The sequence below is a fragment of the Agelaius phoeniceus genome, chromosome Z (assembly GCF_051311805.1).
Source record: "Agelaius phoeniceus isolate bAgePho1 chromosome Z, bAgePho1.hap1, whole genome shotgun sequence".
Taxonomy (NCBI): domain Eukaryota; kingdom Metazoa; phylum Chordata; class Aves; order Passeriformes; family Icteridae; genus Agelaius; species Agelaius phoeniceus.
Window position 1 is genome coordinate 84,704,649 of NC_135303.1, and position 15,744 is coordinate 84,720,392.

At 43.8% G+C, this 15,744-nt stretch overlaps 1 protein-coding gene across 1 annotated transcript in view; it reads right to left on the reverse strand.

Moving 5' to 3' along the window:
• LOC129132741 (phospholipid-transporting ATPase ID-like) overlaps positions 1-13,523 on the reverse strand; it is a 73,879-nt gene extending 60,356 nt beyond the window's left edge. Inside the window, exons 1-2 of the mRNA XM_077172134.1 lie at positions 13,217-13,523; positions 6,164-6,242 (exon numbers count right to left, since the gene is read on the reverse strand). Of these exons, the coding sequence (XP_077028249.1) occupies positions 6,164-6,206 (43 nt within the window). The 5' untranslated portion in view covers positions 6,207-6,242; positions 13,217-13,523. The remainder of the gene's footprint in view (positions 1-6,163; positions 6,243-13,216) is intronic.
• Between the last annotated feature and the right edge of the window lie 2,221 nt (positions 13,524-15,744).

Consider the following 15,744-nt stretch of genomic DNA (forward strand, 5'->3'; position numbering starts at 1 on the left):
TCCCAGAAGACCCCCTCTAGTCACACATCTCATGATGTGTCTCCTGCCACCTCCTCCTTGTCCCATCTCCCTCCTAACTTTTGCTGTCCCTATTTTTGGGCACCTCATCATCACTGTGTGCTCCAGCTTCTGGCATCACCTCTCACCTGTGGTCACCTCACACCCAGCATCCAGGAGACCAGCCACCTCCTGACAGACAGACAGACAAATCCTGGCCCTGTTTTCTGGTCTTTGCTGGACTGCTCCTCTATGTGCATGAGAGACTGAAAACTGCTATGGTGAATCATTCCCTCTATCCTCCCCTCAAAGAACCTGAGAATTACAGTCTCCACTGAAAGGCAACTCCATGGGAGAGGGCAAGTCATCATATACTGTGTTAGGCAACCAAAATATTTTTCTACTGGGAGGTAATTATACAAGCTAATAGCTAAAATCTCCTTGCACCTTAAAGCAATAATTGCCCCTTTTTTGCAATCATTTGAGGTGAAATAACTATGCAACAAGTGTCTCGATTTGCAGGTGCTGTGTCTGGGTAGAGTCCCTGTCACTGGGGTAACGACAACGGGATTATTTCTTACAGCACTGGTACCAAAGAATTTCACATTCATAACACAGCAAGTGCCTTTCTGGGATCAGAGCTGCAACAAGTGAACTTCATCCAACACCAAAGCCAGGGATCCTTACGCCGAAGGTTCATCCTCTCATATGGATCAGAGGATGCATGGGTGAAGCAAAGAGCCGTATGACAGGTCAGAGGGTCATAGTGGTTAAATATCTATATTTCACAGCCAGTCTGAGACACAGACATTTGTCAGACCCTCCTTTCCTGAGTGCCACCCTCAGGCTGTAACCTGAGCGGCGCCGCGCACCTGCTGCTCTGCAGCACGAAACCAAAGCCCATCCCTGCCCTGAACTGCAGCCAGAGCCTGGCAGGGTTCAGTGAGCCTGGCTGGGGCAGCAGCAGCACTGAGAAACCACTGGGATGGAAAGGGGGAGAGGGAGGTCAGAGCCAAGCCCAGCTTGGAGCAGGAACATGTTCAGCTGCCTGGCAAATAAATGTGGGTTTTTATTGACTCATAGGAGGGGTTGTCCTGGACTCCATGCTAAAAACCCACACATTTTTAATGTGCAGATGCCCCCTCTTCTGTGTAGACTCTCTGGCTGGAGAGGATTTATGCTGGCAATCACATGCATTTTCATCTCAGAAATTGAGTAGACTGTGCTGAGTATGAGGCATTTAATTAAGAAAAAGCATACATCATGACCTTACAGGGACACCATCATCAATGGGTTTAGCCCTCTTTCATCCTTCCTGTCTCTCCATTATTAAATAAATATATTTATTATGTCTTTTTGCCTCAAAAAACCAAGAATCCTCCTTCATCCTGAAGAAATAAAATGCAATAAATACACTTTTGTGGTCATGATCAGTGTCTTTGGCGATTGGTTACTGAGCTCAGCCTCCTGCTAACCATCAAACAAACACCACACATAGTGGAATTTCTCACACAAGTAAAACATTCCATATATCCCTGGTATAGAAAGCCAAAATATTTTGCTACTGGAATCACTAACAGAGGGCCCACTTTGGTGATGTACTGACCTCCTCCATTATCATACAGCAGATGAAAGGTCTGAAATAAAAAACCCTGAGGCTGAAGTGGAAATATTTTTTTGCCTCAGGTCTAGTGCATTTTTAATATCAACATAAAGTTCAATGGTAGACCCTGCCCTTTTCCCCTTTTCTAAAAGCAGCATTTTCTGTTATCACCATAAGAAAAGAGAAAAGAAGAAAAGACAGCTCCAAAAGGATGCACCAGATTTTCACAGCATGTACATTTGTGGTTGAATAGCACTCTTGGGACACAGGTGGAAGAAGTGTTGGATAACCTTAAACCTGATAATATTCTCTTGTAGCTTTTTCTAGGAAGGGACATAGGTTGACTCATCTCTTCCCTTTTCCCATCTCCTGCAATAACACCAGCTCTGGTTTTCCTTCCTTTCCTACTCCTGGCAATATCTCAGCCACCTGCCCTGGCTCTAGGCAGACATGGGGACTCATCATGTCTCAAAAATGCCTGGCAGCAAATTAATTCTCAAGAAGCATCTATGTCTTTTCATATTTGTTTCAGTCCACTTCAGAATCAAATATACATTTTTCAAATATAATAGCAATATAAATTGTCTTTTCTTCATTTTGAAAAACTGATTTTTCCCCCTCCACAGCTGGTTTAGAATTTTATATCACTCCATGTCCTCGTTTTATTTCTGATAATAGTTCACAATATTTTGACTAATATTAGCATGCCCAAAAAAAGCAGCTTTTTTTGTCTTTTGTTTTTATTTTGAAAACTAGTCTGACAGTGAGTGGCTGGCACACATAATTTCCTTTACTAGAAAACAGTATCCCTTAGACATGCTGGTAAATACCACAGCTTAACACAATTGCACATGTTGTTAATAACAGCAATGCACAGTGATAGGAAGTGATGCAAAAAATCATAAAAATAAATACAGCTCCAAAACGAACTTTGAAAAGTTTTTCAATGCACAGTTATTTCCCTCATGGGAAATTATGTAAAAATAAATACATTTTTCATACTCAATGTCTATTGTGGTGAGACACTTCCTATTGGATCGGAACGGGCATCCCAGAAGGCAGCTGAGCTAGATGTGCCAGTCATGGGCTGCCTTCCTCAGGAGCTGCCAAGCTATGCCCAGAGCCTGCCTGCTCCAAGCCCAGCTGCCTTGGTGAGTGGCAAGAAGGAAAACCCAGGAGAGCTTTCCAAAAGCCCTAGTTCAATTTATAACCTCCTTCCTCCTCTCACAGTGCCCTGAGGCTGGGCTTGTGGAGATGAAACTGCAGTAATGACTGCTCTTCCATCTGTGATGACTGCTCTTCCATCTGTGTAGATGAATTCTCCCTGCTCTCTATTCCTATTTTTTTGATGGACAGTACCTGCCTATCCCTGTCCTCGAGGTATGAAGCTCCAATATTGAACTAAACCACCATGGGAGGAAGCCAGTGAACAGAGATGGTCCACAGTTATCACAGGGCACCAGTTATGGGGATTTTTTAAGGAATTTTGAATGAGTTAGAGATGGGACCTCTGAGTTGTTTTTGTTTGTGTGATTTATTTTTTTATCTTCTGCATGGACAGGAAGGCTGAGTTCAGCTCACATCTTTACTACATGGTTCAGAAGGTCGCAAAACACCCAGTTACAAGACCTTTTAAGGATTTCTTGACCAATAAAGCACTACCAACAAGGATATTTATGTTTTTGATCCAATCCTTAAATCTTTCATCTTACAGACTCATGCTACAGTGTAAGCCAATCTTACACTGTAAGATAAGCCAATCTTACTACCAATTTCTTAGCCAATCATGTTATGATACACAAACCTACAGTACTACATTCTAAACTTCTTGTTTATATTTGTAAGTACTTTTTTCCCTACATGTAAACTTTCTTCTTCTTAACGTGTCTCTGCTTTAAACTATAAATCCACATTTTTGCTTCTAGTACTCAAGTTCTGAAGCCTCTTCCAAGGTCTCAGATCAACTTCTGTGTTTAATTCCAAGCTTTTGCTTACAGGGCCAAACTTCTAAGAATTCCTTGCATTTCAGATTCCAACAATCAGCCATCTCCAACCTTCCATTTGATGAACTAGAAGTGCCCTCCTTCCCCTCTGTTCCACCCATGTTCACTGTAGGTTAAACCTCAGTGTAAAAGATCTCAGGCACTTTTTCCATAGAAACACCTCTGCTGCTTATCTAAGAGGTGCACTTCCCTGCTTCAGCTGGAACAGCTTCACCAACATTACCCAGCAACTGGTCCCTCCAGGCATCTTTGTGTGTCAACATGAGCTGCGTTTTAGTTACACTCCTGATAAACTTCTATAAAGAACTTGAGACTATAAAAAGCCAACCCTTATCTCCAAGAAACTTAAGACCATGTAACCTGTCCTCTTAAACTAAACCTATCATATTTCAGCTGCACCTCAGCTCATGTGGAAACCATGCCTTGCTGGGGAAAAATGCTGGGTCTCATGGGAGCAATCCTTATCCCAGGTCCAGCAGCTGATGCCTGAGGTAAAACGTTCCCTCCAATTAAAGTCATATCATGAGCATGGCTCTTCAGCAAGGTTAAATGTCATCCAGCTTTGTTTTTGGAACAGAAATTTGGTCTTGCCATAAGCAGTACTGCCCCTCCAAGATGAGCACGTGTCATGCTCCCTGTGGGAGGGCCTTGCCTGCTCTCAGGCAGCACAGTCCTCTGGACTTCTACAAACACAAAGACTCATAAACTCCTGGATTAAAATAGCACTTCAACACTGACATTCTAGTTAACATTCTAGTTAACACGTCTAGTTAAATGTTTGCAAGGAGAAATCATAGGTTTGGGGATGCAAGGCAAAATAATTAAAAATACAAGGGGAGGAGAAAACACTCTCAGCTTCCTGTTATGGAAGCTCCTCACTCCCTGATCACCTCTGCTTCCTTTATCCTCTGAACTTCTTCCAGTTTGCCTTCATTGGTTTTGAACTGATGATTGGATGTGAAAGAAATTATTCTTCCCAATAAAATACAGGGTTTGTATCTAGGAAGATCTGAGTTCCTCAAATATTTGTTTGAGCGTGGGGGGGCTGAACCGTTCCCTGCTAAAACCCAGGCCCAGGCCCAGGCAAAACACAACACTTTCCTAATATAGCAACAGAATCTCTTTGATAATCTGAACAGCTACTGCATTACAAGTGGGGTGCCCTGAGTGGACAGTGGCTCACAGACAAACCTATGCTCCCTCATCTGCAAAGCCAAGATGGGGTAAAAAATATCGGGGGCTGGCAGAGATCCTTCCCTGGGAGCAATCACAACCTCCTCTCCCGGGACTGTCAGAGAAGCAAACGGATGCCTCTGCCTTAACACCAGGGCTCACAGTCTGCCCTGGTCCAGGAAGGGGAAATAGCAGCACAATTGCAAAAATAAACCCCTGGGAAAAAGCTGTTCAGTCCTCTGAGCTTGGAGAGGTTGGAAAAGAATTTCGTGTCAAAATACAAGTAGGGCAGTAATTCCACATTCGTCAAATACAGAAAGGAACACCCTGAAAGGAAAGGCTAGAGACTTTCCCTCTTCACCATGTCTGCAGACCTGGATCCCCAACCAGAGACTGCACACTGGGTCTCTCAAGCTGCACACATGGGTATGCTCTCAGGGTCCATGTCTCTAATTTACCCTTCTTCCTGTTTCTGATTGGAGGGAATATCTGGGCCATTGCCATCATAAAATAGAATCATACAATTGTTTAGATTGAAAAAGACCTCCAAGATCAGCAAATCCAACTGTTTACCCAGCACTGCCAACTCCATCACTAAACCATGTCCTTAAATGCCACATCTACACATCTGTTAAAAGCACCTCCAGAGATGGTGACTCCACCACTGCCATGGGCAGCCTGTTCCTATACTTGACAACTCTTTCTGTGAAGAAATTTTTCCTAATATCCAAACTTCCCCTGAAGTATTGAGGCCATTTCTTCTTGTCCTGTTGCTTGTTACCTGAGAGAAGAGACTGACCCCCACCTAATACAGCTTCTTTTCAGGTACTTTTAGAAAACAATAAGGTCTCCTCTGAGCCTCCTTTTCTCCAGGTTAAACACTCCCCAGCTCCCTCAGCTGCTCTTTATAAGACTTGTGCTCTAGACCCTTCACCAGCTTCTTTTCCCTTCTCTGGACACACTCCAGCACTTCAAAGTCTTTCTTGTGAGGGGCTCAAAATTGAACACAGAATTTGAGACACACCAGTACATTTCACCATCCAAAGACTGCATTGGACCCTTGCAATGTGCATTGCTCATCCACCCACTCCCGCAAAGGATTCCTGTAAAAAAAAAACCACCAAAACCCAACTTCCCCAAGGCAGCCACGTGTCACGACAGTGCACAAACTCTGGAGCTGGTCCTGTTGCAGACGTGCCCCCATTCACTGGCACCCAGTCTGCAGCACGCCTCCAAGGCAGTATGAAATGCAGGAAAAGGAAAGAAAGTGTATTTTCCCCCACCTGCTCTGGGCCAGACATATTCCCAAACAGGAGCTCAGGGACTTGCACGTGTGCTGTATTTACATTCCTTTGCTCCCATGAAAATGGCATTATCAGAAACTCACCTTTCAATTTCTTCTTTCCAAATTTTAATCCAAATAGAGACATCCCAAAACTTTATTTTAGTCCAACTCCATGGAATGTCTGTAAGAGAAAAGAGAAGGGAATTCACAACACATAGAGCAGCACATACATGTCATTCTATGCCAAATAAATGGGGGAAAAAATTCCTGAACACTGTGGCCAGCAGCCACAGTTTATCATCTAGAATGCATTAAAATTCAAAATAATCTTAAGTTTTCAGGTTGCACTGCATCATTGGGCTACCTTACCTGGGACATGCTGGTCAATTCATCACCTGACATGGCACAAAGAAGGGGCCAGTGGAGGAGAGACTGAAAGGGACGTTGTCACTTCATTGGTGCCATATGAAAATGAGAAATACACACCCAGAACTTGTACTTTAGATACAGAGGAACTGTGTGTCTACCCAGAGCAAGACCAGCCTCCTTGAAGAGGAGGAAGCAGCGGGAAGCACTGGTTTCCTGTAAATCTGCTGCTGCTCAACATGTGCTGGCTTACACTGTTGTCCATTGCTGGTCATCCTGCATGTTTGGAGCAGACTACAATAAAATTTTTCCTCCACTGGCTTCAAACTGCCTGACACAGAAGCTAAGGCCAGGCACCAGAAATACATTTAAAGCCCTGAATATGTCCTGATAGGCAGAGGAATAGAGCATTAAAAAAAAAAAAAAAACACATCAAAACTGGCTGGTAGTGAAATTTTCAGTGCCCCAGTCATCAGACAAGTTTATTTAAAGGATTTGAAGGTGATGTTGGTGCTGACAACCTAGAGGATCTGTGAACATGAGAAAAGCTGGCACTGCTCTGTGACCAGGAGCCTGAATCAACAGGAACACTGTAGCAGTTGCTTAAGTGGTCAGTGAGGCAAGCTGACACACTTGAGAGAGTCACAGTCTATCTAGAACAAGTTTTCTAGGTAACAGAATGTGATTTTACAATTTTTCCTATGCTATCTGTGCAGAGCAAGGATGCCCAAGGAGACAGGAATAGCAAATATGTCATATTCTGGAAACACGCGCATGCAAACACAACTTATGCCACTGCCCAAATGCAAGCCTGATACAACACCACCAGTGCGAGCTTGGACTTCTGTGTTTGCAGAAAAAAAAGGTAAACTTTAAGGAAAACTCTACAATCCTTGCATATGTCAAACTTGTGCTCCAGATGCTCCAGCAAAGCTATATTTAGCAGCTGCAGTTGCATGAATCTGAATTCAGTGAGGGGTTTGGAGCCTCTCTGTGCTCACTCTACTTGGAAGATGTCCTTTCTCCATTCACTCCTCCAATTGTTTCTCCTCATCGTCACAAGTGTTTTGGTACCACCTCTCCCCAGAACTTCTCTGCCTGTGAAGCCAAACCACTTAAAGTTAAAATATGCAACGTCACAACCTAAAGCTTTCTTGACCCTGCTGACCAAACTTACTTTCCATCCCTGACCTCAGTCTATCACTTTCAACATATTTCTTCCACGTTTTAGAATTACTATTATGTTTTACAAAACCCTACTAACAAGGACAGAGAGTTCCCCATAAGATGGTGGGAAGAGTGAGACACTCCCCACACACATAGAGGTAAAGACCTCAGATTTCCTGAAGCACCAGGAGTCACAGATCTGATAATCCCTGATCTACTAATCCTGGCAGCACAAGGATGGCTGTAATCAAAATATTGATGATTACATGATCCATCTGAACTTTGGATGTTGCTGTATTTGCAGAACATTTCAGAAAAACAAAAGTCACTCCTCACTGTCAGCACAAATATGCAAAAGGTTAACTGGTTATAATCATCATATTGATGATTACATGACCCACATGAACCCTGGATCTTCATGTATTTTCCAAACTTTTTAGAAAAACAATCCCTAGCTACCAAACCTCTCCCAGCTGTGCACTCAATTAACAAGGCATATAATTTCAGCAGAGGGTGAAAAAAGGATGTTTATATTTTTGGGGGAGCAGAGAAGCGAAGGTGGTTATAAGCTTTCTTTCATCAGCAGTAACATGAAACAAACAATAGACTTTCACATCTTCCAAACAAAAACCTGAGACTTCCTTCAGCTCTGACACATGGCTTTTGTTAATTACTGTGATTCTTTGAACCCTGGTTTCTGGTGGGACTGCAGCATGACAAGAAGACTGAAACAATACAATGTTTTGATATGGAAAGCATGTAGTTGCCACAGCTTCTCAGTGCATTAAATCAGGATTGCATGCATTGAACATCTTCATTCAGCAGTAAATTTAAATTACCATCATGGCAGCACAAATACCCTTATAGGCTTTCAATTCCCACAAAAATTTGCCTTTTAGGGCAGATGTGGGAGATAACTTTGCCACATCCATTTGCACCAATTACCTCTCCAATACATCATTGCCACCACACAGACTTGGCATACCTGCTCACTTAGTTAAATCCCAGGAGTTATGTATGAATCCTTCCCAAGCTGACCTGACCCTCTAGGCAAAACTCAGTTCCTGACTTGCCCAAACCACAATGTCATTTGAAAATGTGTCAGTATTCAATGGGCACACAGATGATGGCATTAAGGGCTGGACACACCCCTATTGCATTGAGGTGTACCCTTTATTTTCATAATATTGCAAATATCTTCCTTTACTGCTTTGTTATTGACTCACACATCTAATCCCCACAGTTCTTTACAGAGGAAAGCCACTCTCACGAGGGCTGTAGCTTCTGTGCAAGGCTGCCTGCTCACACCCCCTCTGTGACAGTACACTATCACACTTCCAGGTGTCTGTTTTCAGTCTGAGAGCTCGTTGACCACCAGCTGTCAGTGTGAAAAGAAACACAAGCAAGTAATGGTGAAATTGTCCCCTTTGGTGGAGCAACAGGTACTGCTCCCGTTTGTCTCACTTATCACAGCTTGTGCAGACAGATGTGCTCTCTTGGCTGACCTTGGCTCTTCCTGCCTTTCAGCCCCAGGTTTTTTTTCTTAGGTTATTTTAGACTCTCAATTCTACCTGCATGGTCCAACGTCTTTGCACTTGTATTTAACAAAAACGTCACTCAGGGTACTTTTTTCCCCCACAGATTTCACACACAATCAAAATTCAAGCCCTGTTCAATTTTCTTTATTTTCCTATTTTTTAAATCTGAGATTCTGTTTCCATTCCAAACTTGCAATGATGGGTCATCAGCCTCCTATCACTCACATCTATTTTTAATTACAGTTTTAATTTCTCTTTATGCTTTCCAGGGAAAAAAATTTAAAAATTATCAGGGAAAAAAAGGTTATCTCATATTTCTTTTGTTGTGTGGCATTAAGTACTTCTCAAATTTTGGTAGGACAATTTCACAGCCTCCTTTTCCTCAATTAATTAAAAACCCATAAACACACAAAAAACATTCTACAGTCAGAAAAAAAGGCAATTTCCTGTTTGTGTTAATTTTCCCTGGCACCAGCTATGGTCAGGCAAAGTGAAGTGCTGCTTCAGTCTCCTCTAGTTGCTTTCCACAGTCTGTGTTAGCCCTTCTGGACTCTTTGTTGTTCCACTTTCCACTTGATTATTTTTGGATTTTCTTCATTTCTTTTTACCCCAGGTACACTGCATTGTCAGTAATCAACTGGGGCTCAGAGTATTTGAGCACTCATGTAGGTCCCCTCAGCTTAACAGGACAACATGTTGCTTCCCCATGTTTTCAGGCCCTACAGCAGAAATTATTTAAAATTCAACTTCCCAATTCTTACAGGGAATTGGGGGTACAAGCTACAAATAAATTATCCCCTCTCACCATAGAAAACTGTTGTACCTGCGGGGCTCTATGCACTGTCTCTCTGCTGCTCACACATCTGCAATGTGTGACAATCCACCACTGACAATCCACCTGCTTTATGGCTGCTGACAGTTTGATCAAGGGCTCTGGGTGTTTCAACAGCCACAACGAGAAGCTTCTTTGACAGATCTTGAATAGGAAAGTGATGTTTTCTCACAAACCAAATTCTGCCTCATTTAAGACAGGTAGAAGCAAGGTGGGTCAAGGTAATCCCAAGTATAGGCTGGGCAGGGAATGGTTTGAAAGTGGACCAGAGAAGAAGGGCTTGAGGGAGCTGCTGGGGGAGAAGCTCAACATGAGCTGGCTGTGTGCACTCACAGCCCAGAGAGCCAAACGTGTCCTGGGCTGCAACCAGAGCCCCGTGGGCAGCAGGGCAGGGAGAGGATTCTGCCCCTCTGCTCTGCTCTGCTGAGACCCACCTGGAGCACTGCATCCAGCCCTGGGCTCCCAGCACAGGAGGGACAGGGACCTGCTGGGGTGAGCCCAGAGGAGGCACCAAGATGATCAGAGGGATGGAGCAGCTCTGCTGTGAGAAAAGGCTGAGAGAGTGGGGGCTGTTTAGCCTGGAGAAGGGAAGGCCTTGGTGGGATCTTAGAGCAAATTTCAGTACTTAGGCTACAAGAGAACTTGAGAGGAACTTTCAGCAAGGCATGTAATACCAGGACAGGGGTGAATGGCTTCAAACTGAAAGAGAGTAGGGTTATGTTAGGTATTAGGAAGAAATTCTTTACTGGGAGGGTGATGAGACACTGGCACAGGCCACCCAGAGAAGCTGTGGGAGCCCCATCCCTGGAAATTCTCAAGCCAGGGTAGATGGGACTCTGAGCAACCTGGACTAGTGAAAGGTGTTCCTGCCCATGGCAGAGGAGTTGGAACAGGATGATATTTAAGGTTCCTTCCAACCTAAACCATTCCACAATTCAATGATTTGGCTTGAGAACACAACTGCAAAGCTCCTCCTGCATGAGGGGTAAGTTGCAATAAGCTACAACATGTGGGCTTTGCAAAGGTTCACTGAGGGCTGTACTGCAAACTGGAGGAGGAGAAGGGAGGCATTTCCCACCACCACAGCCTTGAGCGGCAAAATGACAAAAGGCATGGCACAAGTTGGATGAATGCAGAGCAGATGTTGTGGATGGAAAACATATCTCTTTTCTCGGCCTGGTTTCTCTGGACAAAGCTATACGATACATCAGATTCAATGATAAATATGAATTAGAATATACTTAGTGCCTCTGTTCCTATCACTTCATTCCCAGACTCTGTGAAATGATCCATGTTAAATACAATCATTTTTGGAAGGGTTATTTTAATCCAGATCATGGGGTGTAGTTCAGTACAGACTGAAATTCCTGCCCGAACAGTGGTCATATCAGATCTGAGGAGGCAGTGAGTTGTGCTGAAGTACGAGAAGCAAGCTCCTAGAAATGAGGAGAATTAGTCAGAAGAACAAGATTTCTCCAGTCAGTTTTGCCACCAAATATCCTGTGGTATGTGTACACACAAAAAACTTTAAACAACCCTGTGCAGGTACAAATTCAGAAAGCGTATCATGCCTCCACTCACCTTTTCAGGTCAGGTCAGTTTTTGCACAAAAGTTTGGGTTTTTAAAAAAATTTCTGTTTAGATGATGTAACGATCACAAACACCCACCGATCTTAGAATTCTATTATTTTTCATGCTAAAGTACTAAATTTCCAACCAATAACTCAACATATGAGAAAATAGATCCCAGACAGTAAGCATCATGACAAAAAAGGTTGAAAACTTCTTTTCTCCACTCATTGCTCTTCGTGGAGTAATGATGCTAAATACAAGATCTCAGGCCCTGAATTTTGAACATGTATCACTTTACACTGGATTTGGAGGCACATCTGAGAAAATACTAGGGATTTAAAATACATCAGGTCCTCAACCTCCCTGTTTTATCCGTGCCCTTGTTGCCAGATGTCATGTGCTGGAGCTGGACAGTCACAGTCACTCACAGGCATTGCAAAAGGAGGACATCGCAGTGCAGTGTTTGCCAAGGCTCTGGTTAGAGCAGCATTAAGGCCTGGCACACCTGGCACAAAGTGACCTTCCCATGTGCCACACAAAGGTGTGTTTGCCAAGGGGCCCTTTGAACTGAAGCTGTACTAACTGTTTCAGTCAAATTTGTCAAATTTTGGTTCCAAAGAGAACAATGCATTTGCTTTTCCTTAACAAAAGCAGACGCAAAATTTTCAGCCATTAGAAGTAATTAGTATTAATCATCTTTCAGCACTGAACTATGTTACTATTTGCATTTCTCCACCCCTCCTTACATCCTCTTGTGTTTGAATACCTCAACAGCAAAACAGGGAATACCATGTGTTGTACCACTCCCTGCTTTGCAAACACAGAAAGTGAGCTGCAGAGTGGACAACCAAAATGTGTGTTTTGAGTACAAAAACTACTCTTTTTCAGGACTGAAATCAGATTTTCACAATTAAAACCTGGCATAAGTTTAAGGCACTGTTAAGTGGTCACTCCTGCCATCCGGGTTTACAAAAGCAGTGTAGCCTCTGGTTTAAATCTACTGACTCGGTGCGACGAGTTTGAAAGTATCCTTGAAACCTCCCTGCTTTTTCCACACCTGAACAGGTATTGTGGATGAGGTGAGCGAGCCCTACAGCTATTTTCTGGTGCTGTTCCAATCTATATATAAAGAAACCCATGAAACTCCGCGCTCCCACCCCTACACTCCAATGTGCCAATGCAATTAGCTGTAATTGCGGGGAAACAGGCTCAGTCTGTTATCTGCCACGTCTTAAAGTAATGATCCAACATCCTCCATCTGTCTTCATTAAAACACTCTTTAAACTGACACCGGGATGGCAGTCAAAAAACTGCATTCAGCTCCTCTGGGTGAGTTAGTAGCGACGACGCTCAAGTTACGGATCAACAGCTGTGGCTGCGGCGGAGCGGGTTCCCAAAGAGAAAGGCAGTCTGATCCCTCTGGAACAAACAATAGCAGCTTCCCCGGGCGGCTGCTGCTGCTCCTGCTCCTGCTGCTGCTCGGAATCATGCACAGCTCAGCTCACTCCACCCAGACGTCTCTCAGCTCGCCCGTAGGCAAAGCCCAACCCCGAGCGCTTTGATTACGCTCCTCAAAACTCTTGGGTCTAAAAAAAAACCCCACAAGTTTCTGTCCCCCCGCGCACCACCCCGAAACCGGCAGGAAATACAAGAGAGGAGAAGGAAAGCGTTCAGTCTTACCCTTGAAGGCTTGTAAAAGTCACAGCAGCAAAGTTGCTGCCCTCCATAGCACTCCGGTACACTCCTCTCTTCTCATTTACACGCAGCTTTATCCCCTCCCAAGACCGACGGCTTCGCTCGCAGTGGCAGCGCCAGGACATTCACCTAAGGACGCAAACCTTATCTGCGCCGTGCGATGGGCATCGCGTGTCCTCTCCGACACCCTTAAAATCCGCCGCCGACTCGCTCTGACATACAGTGTCCCGGCAACTACACTTACTCCAAGTTCCCTACTTCTTACTTCAGTCACTCGGCTTGGCTCTTTGCCAACTCCTTCTTTTTTTTTTTTTTTTCTTTTTTTTTTTTTTTTCCCTCCCTTTTTTCTTTTTTTATATTCTGTTTCCTGTAGGGAGGGAGAGTGTAGTAGCTCCCTTAAAAATAAAATGTTTCAGTGCTACAAACTGTGAAGGAGTAAAGCAGAAAAGCACAGCACCTAGGCTTGGGGAACCCCAATTAACTCCAGAGGAAACAGCTGCTTGCTTTACCTACCTCCTGCCGACGCGGAAGCTTTCAAAAAGAAACCAAGCAAGTAAAAGAGTCCAACATATCAAATTGCTTTCAAAAAGGATGAACTTGGGAAGGGATCCATTTCTTAGCAGCAGCCCCTCTCTCTGTGTCTGTAACACCAGAGCTGGTCAGGACTCCTTAAACCCAGAGACACAGTCCTATGAGCTGATCCCAAGGCTCCACCTCACCCACTTTCCAAAGTTGTGAGTAGCAAAAACTCTGCAGAGAAAAGCCTCATAGAGCACAATTGCATAACTCAACCACAGAGCTTCCTCCAGCCAGCCAGAGGATTGCTTTGGCGCCGAATTGCTTGCTCATCCCGAGAGCATGACCTTCCCCTGCCCTCTGGGACACCTGCCTGACCACACTGTGGCCACAGGGACCCTCCTCACCAGAACCCCCCAGCACTCTCATGAAGAGCCTTCCAACCTTCCCACCCCATTTTCCTACTTCAACAAACAAAACATTCATTTTTTTCCCCAAGATGTGGGACTTCTCACAATACAGTGCCCTCCTATATGCCAGTCCCCTGGCATTTTACCTGCCAGCTGCTCTAATCTTCCAGACCAAAACTGGGGCAACTACAACTTTAATCCACTTCTAGCTTCCCTATACCTGTGAATTGGAATTATTTTTAAAGCACCATATTCTTTACATAGTCATGCTCACAGTAATGCCTGCCAGGAACATCTCCATGTATTGTGACAACACAAGAAGGTTTAGCATTTCTATGTGTACTTGTGTCTGAGTTTTCCTACAAGGAAATTCATAAACACTGTTAAAATTAATTTAATACCTACCCACTTGAATGCATTAATCAGCTGATTAATTATAGTAATACAAGAGTCAAGGCTTTGCCAAAGACTATTTTCTGCAAAATGAAATTTTCTGTAGTCAAGAGGATAGGTATGGAGGATACTGGAAGCTGCAGTAGTAGTGCTCCCGTGCTGGTCATAAAGGTTAAGGAACAGAGTGGCAATGAAGAGGACACTCTTAACACCATAAGCAGTTTCTGAAAGATAAAAAAGAGTCTGTGCCCTTTGCTATGACTTCAGGGATATTCCAACTACACCAATTTGAGACAATGCTCGCTGAATTGGCTTCCTGGTTGGGACACACATACAAACAGCCAACATGGGACGTGGCACATAGGACTGATTTCCTGAAGATCCAGGTCATTTTCAGATGATTATGACCTTGACAGCATCTAACTGGAGAAGAAATTCCCCTTCCACTAGCCAATTTTCATTTTTTTTTTGCCACCCACACCTCATTTCAACAGCAACAGCAACATTTTTTCCTGCAAGCAAAAGTACAAGGATCTGGACTAATTTTGGTCCTGCATATTTGGAGAATCTCTTGGTTTTGCCTCATTCTGGAGTTTTCCTCCTTCTTATAACTTTCATCTGCTTTTCTTCATGACATTTTAATATGTTAGTTGATTACAAGTCATTCTACACGACTCCTGCTTTCTTTGCTGCTGTCTTTATACTTGGATGTTACCACTTTGGCCTCAGCCACAGTAATTTTTTCTTTCCTAGAGTTAGGTTTGTCTCCTTCCTTTGACACACAACTGGAACCAACCATAAAGTCACCCAGCCTTGGGTCTTGTTTAGACTTTAAAATAGCTAAGGGTTTAAAAGGCTGTTTTGTGATTTTTCTTGGCACTGAAAGTCCATCTCACATACATTGACCATGACTTTTTCCCTCAGCTATGCTTTCCTTGTGGACTCCAGTGAACCTCCTCACGAAGGGAAGCTTAACCCATGGAAGCACTCATAAGAGCAGGACTTACTCAGGGTTATGAACTCAGCTCTGGGTTCTCTTGTTCTTGCCTTACACTTTGTTCCCTGGATAGCACCTTCACAATCTCCACATGATTTGTATCCTCCTCTGCAGATGTCCAAACATGCCGGGAGCACTGCTGCCTGCAGTGGCACTTGTTGACATTTCACCTCCTGTATAAAGGGTGTACAGATACG